At 41.9% G+C, this 14,011-nt stretch overlaps 1 protein-coding gene and 1 pseudogene across 3 annotated transcripts; both read left to right on the top strand.

Annotated features, from left to right (window-relative positions):
- The first annotated feature begins 20 nt into the window (after positions 1-20).
- LOC124464016 (alpha-1-antitrypsin-like) lies at positions 21-2,529 on the top strand. 3 transcript variants are annotated; one of them, XM_047015891.1, is made up of 6 exons: positions 21-207; positions 342-372; positions 602-1,319; positions 1,456-1,723; positions 1,929-2,076; positions 2,241-2,529. In XM_047015891.1, exons 1-6 carry the CDS (start codon positions 161-163, stop codon positions 2,433-2,435), a joined length of 1,407 nt encoding a protein of 468 aa, XP_046871847.1. In that variant the 5' UTR covers positions 21-160; the 3' UTR covers positions 2,436-2,529. The 3 variants fall into 3 exon arrangements, with proteins under 3 accessions (XP_046871847.1, XP_046871848.1, XP_046871849.1); XM_047015892.1 differs by lacking the exon at positions 342-372 and having other exon boundaries at positions 36-207; positions 607-1,319; XM_047015893.1 differs by lacking the exon at positions 342-372 and having other exon boundaries at positions 54-207.
- A 245-nt stretch (positions 2,530-2,774) lies between these two features.
- On the top strand, positions 2,775-12,624 carry LOC124464014 (annotated as a pseudogene).
- Positions 12,625-14,011: the final 1,387 nt, after the last annotated feature.

Here is a 14,011-nt window from a genome sequence, read left to right as displayed (position 1 = left end):
CCGTGTAATGTCTTCACAAGGGTGGTGCCATTTGCTGGAGATCTTGTTGATCAGTAAGCAGTAATCATTACACAAAACAAATATGGAGGCAGGGCATGTGGCTCCAAACAAACGTTAAAAGTTCAATCCCCCTTACAAAAGGACATCTTCGGTTTAGTTTATGTGCACTGACTTAAGGGAAAAGCTCAAATCTGTTAAGCGACCCAGGTGAGTACAGTAACTTCTTATTCTTTACTAGATTTTATGAAAGTTTTTTTGAAAGCTGTAACAATGCTGTTTTGAAAAGATGAGGATAGGCAAGGACAATTTAAAATAATAATAAAATGTTCTCTCTTTTTTAGTTTTATGTTTACCCTAGTTCTTCCCGAAGGGGTAGGTTGGATATTGATGCTTATCTGTGGGTTTCTGTGAAGCCCTTTGTGACATTGCTTATAAAATTAAGTTTGATATTATACATTTGCTTGTAGACAGCTTCAAAAAATTAATAGACAATGTTTACATAATTAGAGCTACTGAGACTGTCACCAAATAACAATCCACGAACAACTGCAAACCTAATTGTATTCTTGTTGAGTCAGTAACACCATGTTTTTTGTGTTAGTTTAGCAAGATGCGGACGTCTTTGTGTATCTGCGTCATCTTGGCAGTGATCTGCACAGGCTTAGGTCATGAAGGCGACGACCACCACCGCGGCAAAGGTCATGGAAAGGGCAAAGGTCATGGAGAGAGACATGGGCACGGGCGTGGGCACGGACACCATCACGGACACAAACATGAGCACGGGCACCATCGCAGAGGCAATGGCACCCTGCCGTTGGTGAAGTTGGGCAACAGCGAGTTTGCGTTCCGACTCTACAAGCACCTGACCACTCAGCCCGGATCCCAGGGCAAGAATGTTTTCTTCTCCCCGATGAGTGTGACCCTTGCCCTGGCCTCGCTGTCCATAGGTGCAAGGGGCCAGACCCACCAGCAGCTGTTCAGTGGCCTGGGCTTCAACAACACCCTTCTGACCCAGCAGGCGGTCGACGAGGCCTTCAAGACCATCATCACCGTCGCCCGCAATGGCTCGTCCGATGACATGGGCATCGGAGGAGCCCTGTTCATCAAGGACGGCGTTGTTGTGAACCCCGAGTTCCTGGGGGACTTGGAAGAGTTCTACCTCTCCGACAGTTTCAACATAGACTTCACCAAGACCGCAGAGGCCACAGACACGATTAACAAATTTGTGGGGAAGAAAACATACGGCAAGATAGACAAGTTGGTCACGGACCTGGACCCAAGCACTGTCATGTACCTTCTCAGCTACATCTACCTCAAGGGTAAGACAACACTATTTTATAAATGTTTAACAAATCCCCCACTGACCGGATAGAGGGAACTAGCGTTGAGCACGTTTTCTATCCTTTCTTTCCCCCCACCTTGACCTCAGTGTTGGTTGTCTTTCATCCGATTTAGGAAAATGGGAGGTCCCTTTTGACCCTAAGGATACCACAGAGGAGGATTTCCGCATCGATGACGAATCAACAGTTAAGGTCCAGATGATGTTCGTGGAGAGTCATTTTAGCTCCTATTATGACAGGGAGATCTCCACCACTGTCCTCCACCTTAAGTTCAACAACACCCACACCATGATCCTGGCACTGCCAGAGAAAGGCCTTGACACTCTTGAGGACGTCATATGCAAGGACCATGTCAGCAAGTGGCGCAAGTGGATGCAGGCTAAGTATGAACTGGATTTTCTGTATACGTATGGATGGATGTGTATTTATGGACATACAGCTAGGGGTTTCTTTAAATAGGAATCAATGAGTTTGTGTGTGCATGTGCAAATGTGTCAGCTGTAATGCAATTTGGGCAGAGAAACTAAATATTAGAACCCACTTTCTATTGCACTTTTTTTTTTTTACTCAATTTTGTTTGTTTTGAAGGAGGTACAAAGTAGCTATTCCCAAGTTCTCCATCAAAACATCCTACTCCCTCAAGGATGTCCTGAGTGGTATGGGAATGGAGGATCTGTTCACAGATGATGCTGACTTCAGTGGCATTTCAGAGAGTCAGAAGATGAAAGTATCTGAGGTGAGTTCTGTTATAAGGCTATAAGGTTGTTAAAATGTCCTCAACAATCAAATGACAGTTCGAAGAAAACAAATCGTTAAAGTTTGCTTAGATGGACTTGTTTGAGGTACGGTTGAGGTGCAGTGTAAGGTGTAGACTGTGCTACTTTCTGGCCGTGTCTCCAGGTGGTGCATCAAGCCACCCTAGATGTGGACGAGTTGGGGGCGACCGCTGCAGCCGCTACAGGAGTTAGCATAGTCCCGTTGTCCTTAAATCGCGCCCCTATTCTGAAGTTTGACCGTCCTTTCATGGTGCTGGTCGTTGACTCGGTGACTGACAGCATTCTCTTCTTGGGCAAGATTGTGGACCCTACTAAATAAATACACGAGTTATTTGGCATGGAATTTGTACTTTGTATAAACATGTAAAAATTCATACAAATAAATGTTGCTTCACAATAAAATGTTGACTGTTTTAATGTGTGTGCCAGCTTTCATGAAAGGTTGATTCTTACAATAGTTTATAGGCCTTGTATGGACTAAACCTGCCAAAAAAAACATATATATAGAAATAAATATATATCTATACATAACAAAATACAAATTAAAATAAATAAATGTATGAAAACATAATACGTATTTTTTTTATTTACATTGCCATTTATTTCAGTTTTTTTTTTTTTCCTCATTTATTTCTGTATTTCCTTGTCTATAAGGCGGAAGTAAGGCGAAACACTTCGGAAAGTGGATGTTTTTAACTTGCTCGTAGCCTACTCAATCGATCGTTAGTTAATTCGAGATTTAAAAGTAGTCCACCTGTCTCCGTCTCCTCTCTAAAACAGGTAGGTCGATGATCAAAACAAGACTGGAAATAGGGAATATTTAAAGTGGTATTTTATTTACTTACTATTATCCAGGGCTGCGTTTCCCGATAACGATGGATCGTAGCAACTATCGAGCAAAAAACGAAACAATCGATATTTCTTACGTGAGTTCCCAAAACACGCTCGTAAGGAGTAGGCTAATCTATGCGCTTTCAAGAGTTACGAATTTTCAAGAGACACTTTAGCTACGATGTCTTTGGGAACGGCCCGTAAAACTAATATTCGTCCTACCTATACGATGAATTCTACGACACTTTCGGGAAACGCAGCCCATGACTGCTAAAGTACAACATCATTTAATTTTACATATAGGATGTGAAAATTGGTTCTTATTCTAGGAAGAAGAATACTTAAATATTCAATATTTGTGAATAAGTTCTACAACTTATTCTGTACAGAGCCATAGGAAAAGAGAGTTGCGACACTGCCATCACCTTCCATTCGCTTCATCTTTGGCTCTGATTCTGTATATCTGGAGATGTAGATTTCCAGTGTACAGAGTAGACCATGGCTATTATAGGCTACCAACTAGCCACCATAAGGGTCCTACCAGGAAGTGGCGGTCCTAGCACAGTTGGCGCCCCGGGCGAGTTTTTCACTTACCATAAGACGCTATCTACTGGACAAATTACATTTCTCAGATACGTGAGGATACAATGGATGTCTTGGAGCAGGATAATGTAAAACCATAGACATTTTAATTAGTACACCAAGAATCAAAGCTGTTTAGGGGCGGCTCGGAGTGACCCACTAGAAAAAGAGAGAGAAAGAGAGAGCACAATGCTCAAGATGCACAATACTTTCTAATTTGGTTTCCTCTTCTCAGACTGTCCCACTCTCATGATAGACAGAGTGACTCTAAGATGGAGAGGAGAGGTGAAGACAGAGGTGAGTTATTTATACTAAGATGTAACTCTGGACACACGTACATTTACCAGAATATTAAGTACTTCTGCTTTCCATCTCTGACAGGAGATATGTTAATAATATTTTCTGTTTTGGACCTGACAGAAATCTAGTATGAAGTATTTGTAGTTGTTCCAGATGTTTATTTTCTATTCTCTTTCCCTCTCCTCTATTTTCTTTCCCTCTCTATCCATTAAACCCCCCTCTCCCTCTCTTGCCATCTCTCTCTCTCTCTTTTCCCTCTCTCAGAAGCTGAGTTTGTAGACAGACACAGGTCTTCTCTCATACAGAGGGTTACCATGGTGAAACCCATAGCAGATGCCCTGCTACAGAAGGGTATGATCCATCCTGAGTGCTACTCCAAGATAGAAGCTGCCCCGACCAGCCAGGACCAGATGAGGAAGCTTTACGAGGCCTTAACCTCAGGGACGGTCAAATCAGCCTTCTACAGGATCCTCCAGGAGACAGAACCTTATTTGGTCCACGACCTGGGTAAGCTCTGCTAACATCTGCTGTTGATCTAATCTTCTAACAATGAAAAATGTGAAACAATGTGAAATGTACAGAAAACTCTTCTCTCTATGTATCAATCTACTCACAGGGAATGCTCAGCAAAGTAAAAGTGAACCTAGGTAGATCTTCACTGAGTCCACCTGATCACCACACCTCATTGGTGCCATGTCTGTTTAGAGTCTGGAAGATTCCAGGCTGCTACCAAGTCACACTCACTTCTGTGTTTAAATCTTTTTGTCTTTCATAATGTTTGTAGAGGGCACATCCAAGGACCCACAAGACCATGCACAACCACCAGGGTAAGATGACTAGCCTTTTATTTTGGAAACTGCTGAGACTCTGGGATAACATTATAACATAATAACTCTGATGTAATTATATATATATGTATTATATATTTTTACGTTTATTGATATATGTTACTAATCAAATGCAGGAGAAGTGCTGACAGTCACTGTTTCTCATTCTCTTCATGTTGATACATCCTTCCCTCATCTCGTCCTTGTTTACTGTCTTCCATTTTTCACTCTTTTACTTCTCCCCATCTCTCTCCTTCCCCCTCCTCCATCTCTCTCCTTCCCCCTCCTCCATCTCTCTCCTTCCCCCTTTTCCATCTCTCCCCTTCTCCCTCTCTCCTCCACCTCTCCTTCTTCTTTCTCTATCTCTCTCCCTCTGTCTCATTCTACAGTGAGTAGTGTGCAGAAACCCATGCCACATCCAGCACGTATTACAGGAAGCACACAAATGTATCCTTAGCCAACATTTTAATACAAACTAATACATGGTTGTATGTAATGTATATAACGTATTGTTTTGGTAATAAACGGAGTCTATGTTTATATGTGCTTCTATGGTACTTCTCCAACAGTAATACTCAGAGTTAAAAAGAAACTTCAAGACAGTTTGAAGATAAAGTTCAGACACATCTTAGAAGGAACCACAGAAGATGAGACAACTTTCCTCAACAGCATCTTCATTCCACTCTACATGACAACGGGGGAGAGTGAAGGGGTCAATAAAGAACATGAGATCATGCAGATTGTATATCCATCCAAGGGCAAACCATCATCAGAAATGCCAGTCCACTATAGGGACATCTTCAATCCCCGAGATAAACAAGAGACAAAGATCTTGACCGTGCTGACGAAGGGCATCGCTGGCATTGGAAAAACCATCTCAGTGCACATGTTCATCCTAGACTGGGCAGAAGGGAAATCCAATCAGGATATAGATTTAATCTTTGTGCTTCCATTCCGAGAGCTGAATTTGATCAAGGATGGCTTCAGTCTACATAGTCTTTTGAAGGAATTTCATCCAGAGCTTAAGGAGATAGAAGACGCGGAGAAATTCAACAACCACAAAGTGCTGTTCATATTGGATGGGATGGATGAATGCAGATGTCCTCTGGATTTCCAAAGCAATGAGAGAGTGTCTGATGTCACGAAGGAGTGTCCAGTTGATGTTCTGCTGACCAACATCATGAAAAAGAATCTGCTTCCCTCTGCTCTCCTCTGGATAACGTCCCAACCTGCAGCAGCCAGTCAGATTCCCCGCAGAACCGTCAACATCAACCTGGTGACAGAAGTTTGAGGGTTCCAAGAAGAACAGAGGCTTGAATATTTCAGGAAGAGATTTTCTGATAATGAGGACCTGGCCAACAGAATCATTGAACACATCAGGACAACAAGGAGCCTGTACATCATGTGTTACATTCCTATCATGTGTTGGATTATCGCCAAGGTCCTAGAACACATGTTGACAGAAAACAACAGTGGAAATATCCCCCAAAGTCTGACTGAAATGTACATTCACTTCCTGATCACTCAAACGAAGCTTGCAATGGAAAAGTATAAAGGGGGAACAGAAATGGATGATGAGAAGATCTTAGAATTAAGAAAAGACTTGATGCTGAAATTAGGACAAGTAGCATTCAAACAGCTAGTGAAGGGGAGTGTAATATTCTATGAGGAAGACCTGAGAACATGTGGGATTGATGTTGATGAAGCTACAGTGAAATGTGGACTGTGCACAGAAATCCTGAAGGTAGAACGTGGGCTGTATAGGAAGAAGGTGTACTCCTTTGTGCACCTGAGCTTTCAGGAGTTCCTCGCTGCTCTCTATGTGTTTTACTGCTGTGTCACCAAGAACACCAATGCTCTAGAGTCCTTCCTGGAGAACGTGTCTGCAGAGCAGCCCCTAAATGAGTTGCTAAAGAGAGTCGTGGATAAAGCTCTACAGAGTAAGAATGGACACCTGGACCTGTTCCTCCGCTTCCTTCTTGGCATCTCAATGGAGTCCAACCAAACTCTCTTACAAGGCCTTTTGCCCCCAACAGAGAACAACTCAGAGACTGATGAGGAGATGAGGAAATACCTCAGGAAGCCAGAAGTAGAGAATATCTCACCAGAGAGGCACGTCAACCTCTTCCTCTGCTTGACTGAGATGAAAGACAGTTCAGTACATGAGGACATTCACCAGTTCCTCATGTCACCAGATCGTGATGCATATGCTCTCTCAGAGGATCACTGCTCAGCACTGGCTAGTTCACTTCTGATGTCACAAGGCGAGCTGGATGAGATGGACCAGAGGAAATACAACATAGATTTTGGGGGACGGATCAGACTGGTTCCAGCAGTGAGGAAATGCAGAAAAGCTGTGTAGGTCTTCATCTTAAACTTGCATGCAATGTATCACATATGTTGATCTAACTGTTTTTATTTGTGTTTGAAGTTTTACACTGGTAATTAAATCTAACTTGGCTTAATCACTTGAAACTGTCAAAATACTACAGGAAACAATCCTATTACTGTTAAAACTATTCAAATACATCTTGTATGTCTTGTAGTTTGTTTAAATTGTGAACTACACTGATAAGTGTAGAGGAAACAAGATATTTCCACACTTTTTAAAATTAGGGGTTGCATTCTGTGGTGTGTGTTGATGGATTTGGGATAAATTATTATTATATATAAAATTTCCTTTTGGGATGGTATGCACAACGCTTCATCAACACTGAACTACTCAAAGAGGATGGTGTCGTGATGGCTACCGTTTTGTTCAGATTGGTCATCAGGCTAGCTACGGGATGACAGTCTTCTGAGCAACAGTTTAGTTTTGTAGGCAGTGGGAACAGAGCTTCTCGTGCTCTCTTGCTAACAACTTTACACCATCTTTAATTTGATGGTTGTAGAGTTGTAGGAACCCTGGATGGGATGTAAATCATGGCTGCCAAGAGAACTCCAGTCAACAGTCTTAACCACTTCATCACACTGCAGCTCATGAATGTTCTGTTTCTACAGACTGACTGACATGATACTCAGCCATGAGGACCCATCACTGGTTTCCTCCCTCCAGTCACCAGACTGTCTTCTGAGAGAGCTGCACCTTCAGGAGTTTAGCGGGTCTGTTGACCTGAGTAGTGTCTTTGATGCCCTGAGAGGTCCACACTGTAAACTGGAGACACTGAGGTCAGTACCTGTAGAGGAGTTTTCACATGATGACAACACAAACATGAACACATTATTGGACAGTTGGTTAGTTTGACATGGTCATCCAGAGAGCCAGTTATGAAGCTGTCCGTCAGATTCAGTATAGGACAGATGGAGAGATGAGGAGGCTGTTTGAATTTATATAAGTCTGCCACTCATAGTTACTATTAGCTGGGTTACCATAGTAACCATTCAAAAGGGAATATTCAACTCAGCAAAGTGAATTAGAGTATTTCTAAACACACCTCCTATGTAGTACATCACTGGCTGTATGGATTACATACGCTATATCAAAGTATTGTAACACTACAACATTATCTGTAACAACAGGAATATTATCTTTATGTATCAGGAGAAACATGGAGGTATGACAGAGGTGTAGATGTGATGTGAATCCTGGCTGCTAAGAGACCTCCAGTCAACAGTCTTAACCACTTCATCACACTGCAGCTCATGAAGGTTATGTTTCTACAGACTGACTGACATGGGTCTCAGCTATGAGGACTGTGAATCACTGGCCTCCTCCCTCCAGTCACCAGGCTGTCCTCTGAGAGAGCTGCATCTGGACGGGATACATGAGGGTGACCTGAGTGTTGTCTATGCTGCCCTGAGAGGTCCACACTGTAAACTGGAGACACTGAGGTCAGTACCTGTAGAGGAGTTTTTACTTGATGACAACACAAACATGAACACATTGTTGGACAGTTGGTTAGTTTGCCACGGTTATCCAGAGAGCCAGTTATGAAGCAGTCCTTAAGATTCAGTATAGGACACGGAAGGTAGGAGAGATGGGGAGGCTGTTTGAATTTATATAAGTCTATCACTCATACTTACTATTAGCTGGGTTACCATAGTAACCATTCAAAAGGGAATATTCAGTTCAGCAAAGTGAATTAGAGTATTTCTAAACACACCTTACATTTAGTACATCACTTGCTGTATGGATTACACACGCTTAATCAAAGTAGTGTAAACACTACAAAATGATCTGCAACAACAGGAAGTATTATCTTTATGTATCAATAGAAACACAGAGGTGTAGATGTGATGTGAATCCTGGCTGCCAAGAGACCTCCAGTCAACAGTCTTAACCACTTCATCACACTGCAGCTCATGAAGGTTCTGTTTCTACAGACTGACTAAGATGTATCTCAGCTATGAGGACCATGAATCACTGGCCTCCTCCCTCCCGTCACCAGACTGTCCTCTGAGAGAGCTGCACCTGGGGGGGATTGTGGATTATGACCTGGTTGTTCTCTATGATGCTGCCCTGGGAGGTCCACACTGTAAACTGGAGATACTGAGGTCAGTACCTGTAGAGGAGTTTTCACATGATAACAACACAAACATGAACACATTGTTGGACAGTTGGTTAGTTTGCCACGGTCACCCAGACAGCCAGTTATGAAGCAGTATATTTTAGTTCAGTTGTTTTACAGACCACTCACCGTCCTTCAGATTCAGTATAGGACATAGAAGTTAGGAGAGATGGGGAGGCTGTTTGACTTTATATAAGTCTACCATTCATGGTTACAATTAGCTGTGTTAACAATTCAATAGACACAGTTGACCATGGCAGAGTGAATCAGTGTATCTCTAAACACACCTCCCATGTAGTACATCACTGGCTGTATGGATTACATACGCTTTATAATAGTGTAAACACTACAACATTATCTGTAACAACAGGAATATTATGATTATGTATCAGGAGAAACACAGAGGTATGACAGAGGTGTAGATGTGATGTGAATCCTGGCTGCCAAGAGACCTCCAGTCAACAGTCTTAACCACTTCATCACACTGCAGCTCATGAAGGTTCTGTTTCTACAGACTGACTAACATGGGTCTCAGCTATGAGGACCTTGGTTCACTGGCCTCCTCCCTCCAGTAACCAGGCTGTCCTCTGAGAGAGCTGCACCTGGAGGGGATGGATGGTTACCTGAGTGTTGTCTTTGCTGCCCTGAGAGGTCCACACTGTAAACTGGAGACACTGAGGTCAGTAACTGTATAAAAGTCTTCAAATTAACATAACCCAGTACACATTGATGGACATAGACGGTCACAGGCAGAGGATGTTATAATTAATAGATCATGTTATGGTAACACTGTCATTGAAAATACTTTTGACTAGAGATGCATTTGAACTTTTGTGGAATATATCATTGAATTGTCACTCCTGTCTACAAGTAAATCTTAATGTTATCATGTGTTTCCTCTTGTCTGATTCAGGTCAAACTGGTGTGACCTAACGGAGGACAGTTGTAGAAAGTTATCTTCAGCTCTCAACTCAAACTGTCACCTGAGAGAGTTGGACTTGAGTCACAATGACCTGCAGGATTCAGGAGTGAAGCTGCTCTCTGATGTACTGAAGAGTCCAAACTGTAAACTGGAGATCCTGAGGTCAGTGATCAGACACACATGGAACCAGACAGGGACACATAGAAACGTGTTGTCAGTCAACAATGTACCCAGTGATGTCAACAACACCCACCAGAAGAGGGCAGCAGTGTTGTAACGTCCTGTTCACTTCTCTCTGCAGGCTGTCGTTCTGTAGAGTCACAGGGGAAGGCTGTGCTTCTCTGGCTTCAGCTCTCAGCTCAAACTGCCGTCTGAGAGAGTTGGACCTGAGCTTCAATCACCCAGGAGACACGGTTCTCTCTGGTCCACTCTGTAGACTGGAGAAACTCAAGTTAGTGTTGGTCACTGATATATTTCTTCATTTGCCATGATTAATGCTGATTAGCTGATCATTATTATAGAATGATGTTTTGGTGAGGTGCTGGGTGCCTGGTTACAAAAGCTGTTTGTGTTTTGACATTCTCTGGGTTTCTCATGTTGGTCTGAGAACAGTCAGGTCCTGAAAAATAGTTTTTTACTGTCACTCTTCACACATAGCCAGGTCCCTTTACTTTGTTAATCATCTCTCTTCCTGACCACTCTTCATACACCATGTGTGTGTGTGTCTCTCTCTGTCTCTCACAGTGTGGACCACAATGAAGAGATCTGGGTGAAACCACAGCTGCTTAAGAAGTGTAAGTGTTGTTTTGTACATCCAACATTGAGACTTGATGTTGATATAGTGCTTTTGTCTGTGGTGGGGTTAGAGATACACACACACAGTAGATACTGACACATTTACCCACTGACACACACACACACAGTCAGTTACACTATACCTGGCATCACTGTGTTGCTCGTCAGTAATGCTTCCATTCTTACTGGGTTCAATCCCAGAATTCTCTGACTAAAAACTGTTTGGATCATTTCTCAAGTAATGCACGTCGTCGGATTCAAAGAAAGTACAACGGTTTAATGCTTGCCAGCAAGGAGACAAAATCTGATCGCGATAGAAAGTTTGTCTGGTTCACAAGTCGTCATGTAAGACCATTTAAACATATTTGTAAGTCTCCTCCCCTGAATATCAGCTGTCAATGTGATCGATCCCAGAGGTAGAGTGGAACGTGGAAACTTACAGAGTTCTCTAACCCTAGGCTTGACCATATGACTCACGCAACACATAAGATGAACACATTTATTGCACCTCTAGTATGCTAATGGGCAACCTAGGTCTGTTTGTTTACGTCAGCCTAGTGTCATCTATATGTAGAGAGGGGATTCTCTGCTGGCAAGGAATGCTAGCACCAGTATTTTCAGAATATAATGTTACATCCTAAATTTCTCAGCCAAAACTCACACTCGACATTTGACAGAAACAACCTCTCACTGACTGACCAGATGGAAATGTAAACATGTGTATCTGTTCATTCATTGAAGAGTAAGTTGAACCGATTGTACTTGGTTACATCCACACACAGTTCTGATCCAGCCTCTGTCCTCTGTTCTGCAGATGCCTGTGATCTCACACTGGACCCAAACACAGTTCACAAAAACTTCTCTCTGTCTGAGGACAACAGGAGGGTGGATTGGGTGAAGGAGGACCAGCCGTATCCTGATCACCCTGAGAGGTTTGATGGAGAGCAGCCGCAGGTGCTGTGTAGAGAGGGTCTGACTGAACGCCATTACTGGGAGGTGGAGGTGGATGTTATGGTAGGAGTGATGTATAGAGGCATCATTAGGAGAAGGAGTGCTGCCTGTAGACTTGGACACAACGCCAGATCCTGGTGTCTGGGCTGGTGTGGTCATAGACTCTCTGTTCATCACAATCATGAAGAGACTTTACTACCTGTCAGGTTCCCTAAACCCAGGAGAGTAGGAGTTTTCTTGGACTGGCCAGCTGGCGTTCTGTCATTCTACAGCATCTCCTCTGACACAATGACCCACCTGTATACGTTCATCACCACCTTCTCTGAGCCCCTCTACCCAGGGTTTGGGTTTAATATGTTCTCATTCCCACCCTCCTCAGTGACCCTGTGCCAGGTAGAGTAGTTCCTCCTGGAGGGACACAACATGGGTCTCCATGGAAACATCCCAGCTCCCAGTGCACACACACACACACACATCAGAACATCAGACACTCATTCACACACACACTAACAAACATCACACACACATACCAGAACATACCTTATTACACTATGACATAGTTTTATATAGGTATTCATTAACTATATACATAGTGGTGCATGCTATAAGCATTTTTATAGTAATATATTCCTACAGACATTATTCTGGGTTCTATTCCAAACAGGGTCAGTGGCTTCACCTAGAGATACCGCAAAGACCGCTGCTTGTGTGTTTTAGATTCCCGCAAAGACTGCGGATTGTATTTTGTTGAGTTACATTCTTCTTTTATTTGTATTATTATTATATCTTGTTTATTTTGTATTATTATTATTATAATTTTACTTTTATTTTTGTTCTTCTGGTTTGTGGAGAGTGTGTTTTGTTGTGTTATATGTTTTGGAAACTGCACTAGGCAGCTCGGGTCTAAGATGGATTCGCAAGACCGCAGATAGAGTACGGCTTGTAAATATAAAAAAGTAGGCTACAATTGTTTCAGTATCCACTTAACAAAACACACAGAATTCAGAAAGATCCGTCTTATATCTTAGGAACTGTTTTGTTTAAAAAGTTCAAGCCTATGGCTATAATGTTAAAGAAGGCTATTTTAACTGTCTCGCAACACTCACATAGCGTATCCTGTTGTCTTGTGACAGTGTGTCTCTAAGTTAATTGGTTTAAACCAGAGCTGGTTTCAACCAGAGTTGGCCCTTAGTTCTAGAACATTTTATTTTAGTGTTGGTGCAATCAATGGCGGGTAAGGCGACATTTTCTGATTCTGATTTCAGATTTTAACAATCAATTTGGTTTTGAAATAAGGTCAAAAGATAGGCAAATTAGATAGGCTATTTGACTGAATGATATCGTTTTAACACAAATGGTATATTAGTCCATAGAAGTGTGGCGATTTGTAAGAGCACAAATCCCCGCTGTCCTGTTACCGTTGTTTTTGATGAGCATTTCAATTGTTGATGTCTTTGTTAAGGTCACCATCCACATCATCAGAAAGAACGACAGCGTTTGCCGGTACATGGCTGAGATGTGCCTTGCCTCAGGAACTGTGTTTGAGTGAACATATAGTGTCCTACAGTGTTTTGTACATGTACAAAAAGTGTTTTGAATTGTATTATTTATGTTTTCAAATACATCTATTTTTATTGAAAATATTAATGGTATGTGTTGATTTTTATTTTATTGAGAGAAATGCTTGTAAACAAAGAAAACTAATGTAACCTGGCTGTGTTGACTGACAGGGAACTGCAATTTAACAGTGTATTGGAAAATGAAAATACTCAAACCTTGTTATTATAAACACATTCATATTTCATTTTGTCTTTAAAATAATAAACAAAACATAATTCTTCATTATTTCCATATGAAGAACAATGTCAATAAATGACACCCCTTGACTGCAAAATGTAGGTAACCTATAGCCTATGTTGACTTTAATTATTAAAATTAATGATATACACGCCGTCACTAGGAGGCGCTGATAACAATAATGCAATAATAACGTCTCCGGCGGTGGCTCATGTGCATTCAGTTACTTTGAGTAAAATACGTTTTTACTAAGTCAATACGTAACAGTCTGCTTTACATTACACACAATGTAAAAATTGACTACTTTGTATGGTAAGCTTGTAGCGACACGTCAAGTATGGTTTAGAGACAGTTTAACTTATATTTTGAAAATAAAAGTTTA

Source organism: Hypomesus transpacificus, unplaced genomic scaffold (genome assembly GCF_021917145.1).
Source record: "Hypomesus transpacificus isolate Combined female unplaced genomic scaffold, fHypTra1 scaffold_31, whole genome shotgun sequence".
Lineage (NCBI taxonomy): Eukaryota > Metazoa > Chordata > Actinopteri > Osmeriformes > Osmeridae > Hypomesus > Hypomesus transpacificus.
Note: the sequence above shows the minus strand (reverse complement) of the source record. Positions and strands in the feature narration are given on the sequence as shown.

Excerpts from the sequence above, each read along its gene's own strand:
- LOC124464016 (XM_047015891.1), top strand. The coding sequence starts at position 161 with ATGTGCACTGACTTAAGGGAAAAGCTCAAATCTGTTAAGCGACCCAG. Across the intron at positions 373-601 it reads CCCTAGTTCTTCCCGAAGGG|TTTAGCAAGATGCGGACGTC; the intron begins GTAGGTTGGATA and ends TTTTTGTGTTAG. Across the intron at positions 2,077-2,240 it reads AGAAGATGAAAGTATCTGAG|GTGGTGCATCAAGCCACCCT; the intron begins GTGAGTTCTGTT and ends CCGTGTCTCCAG.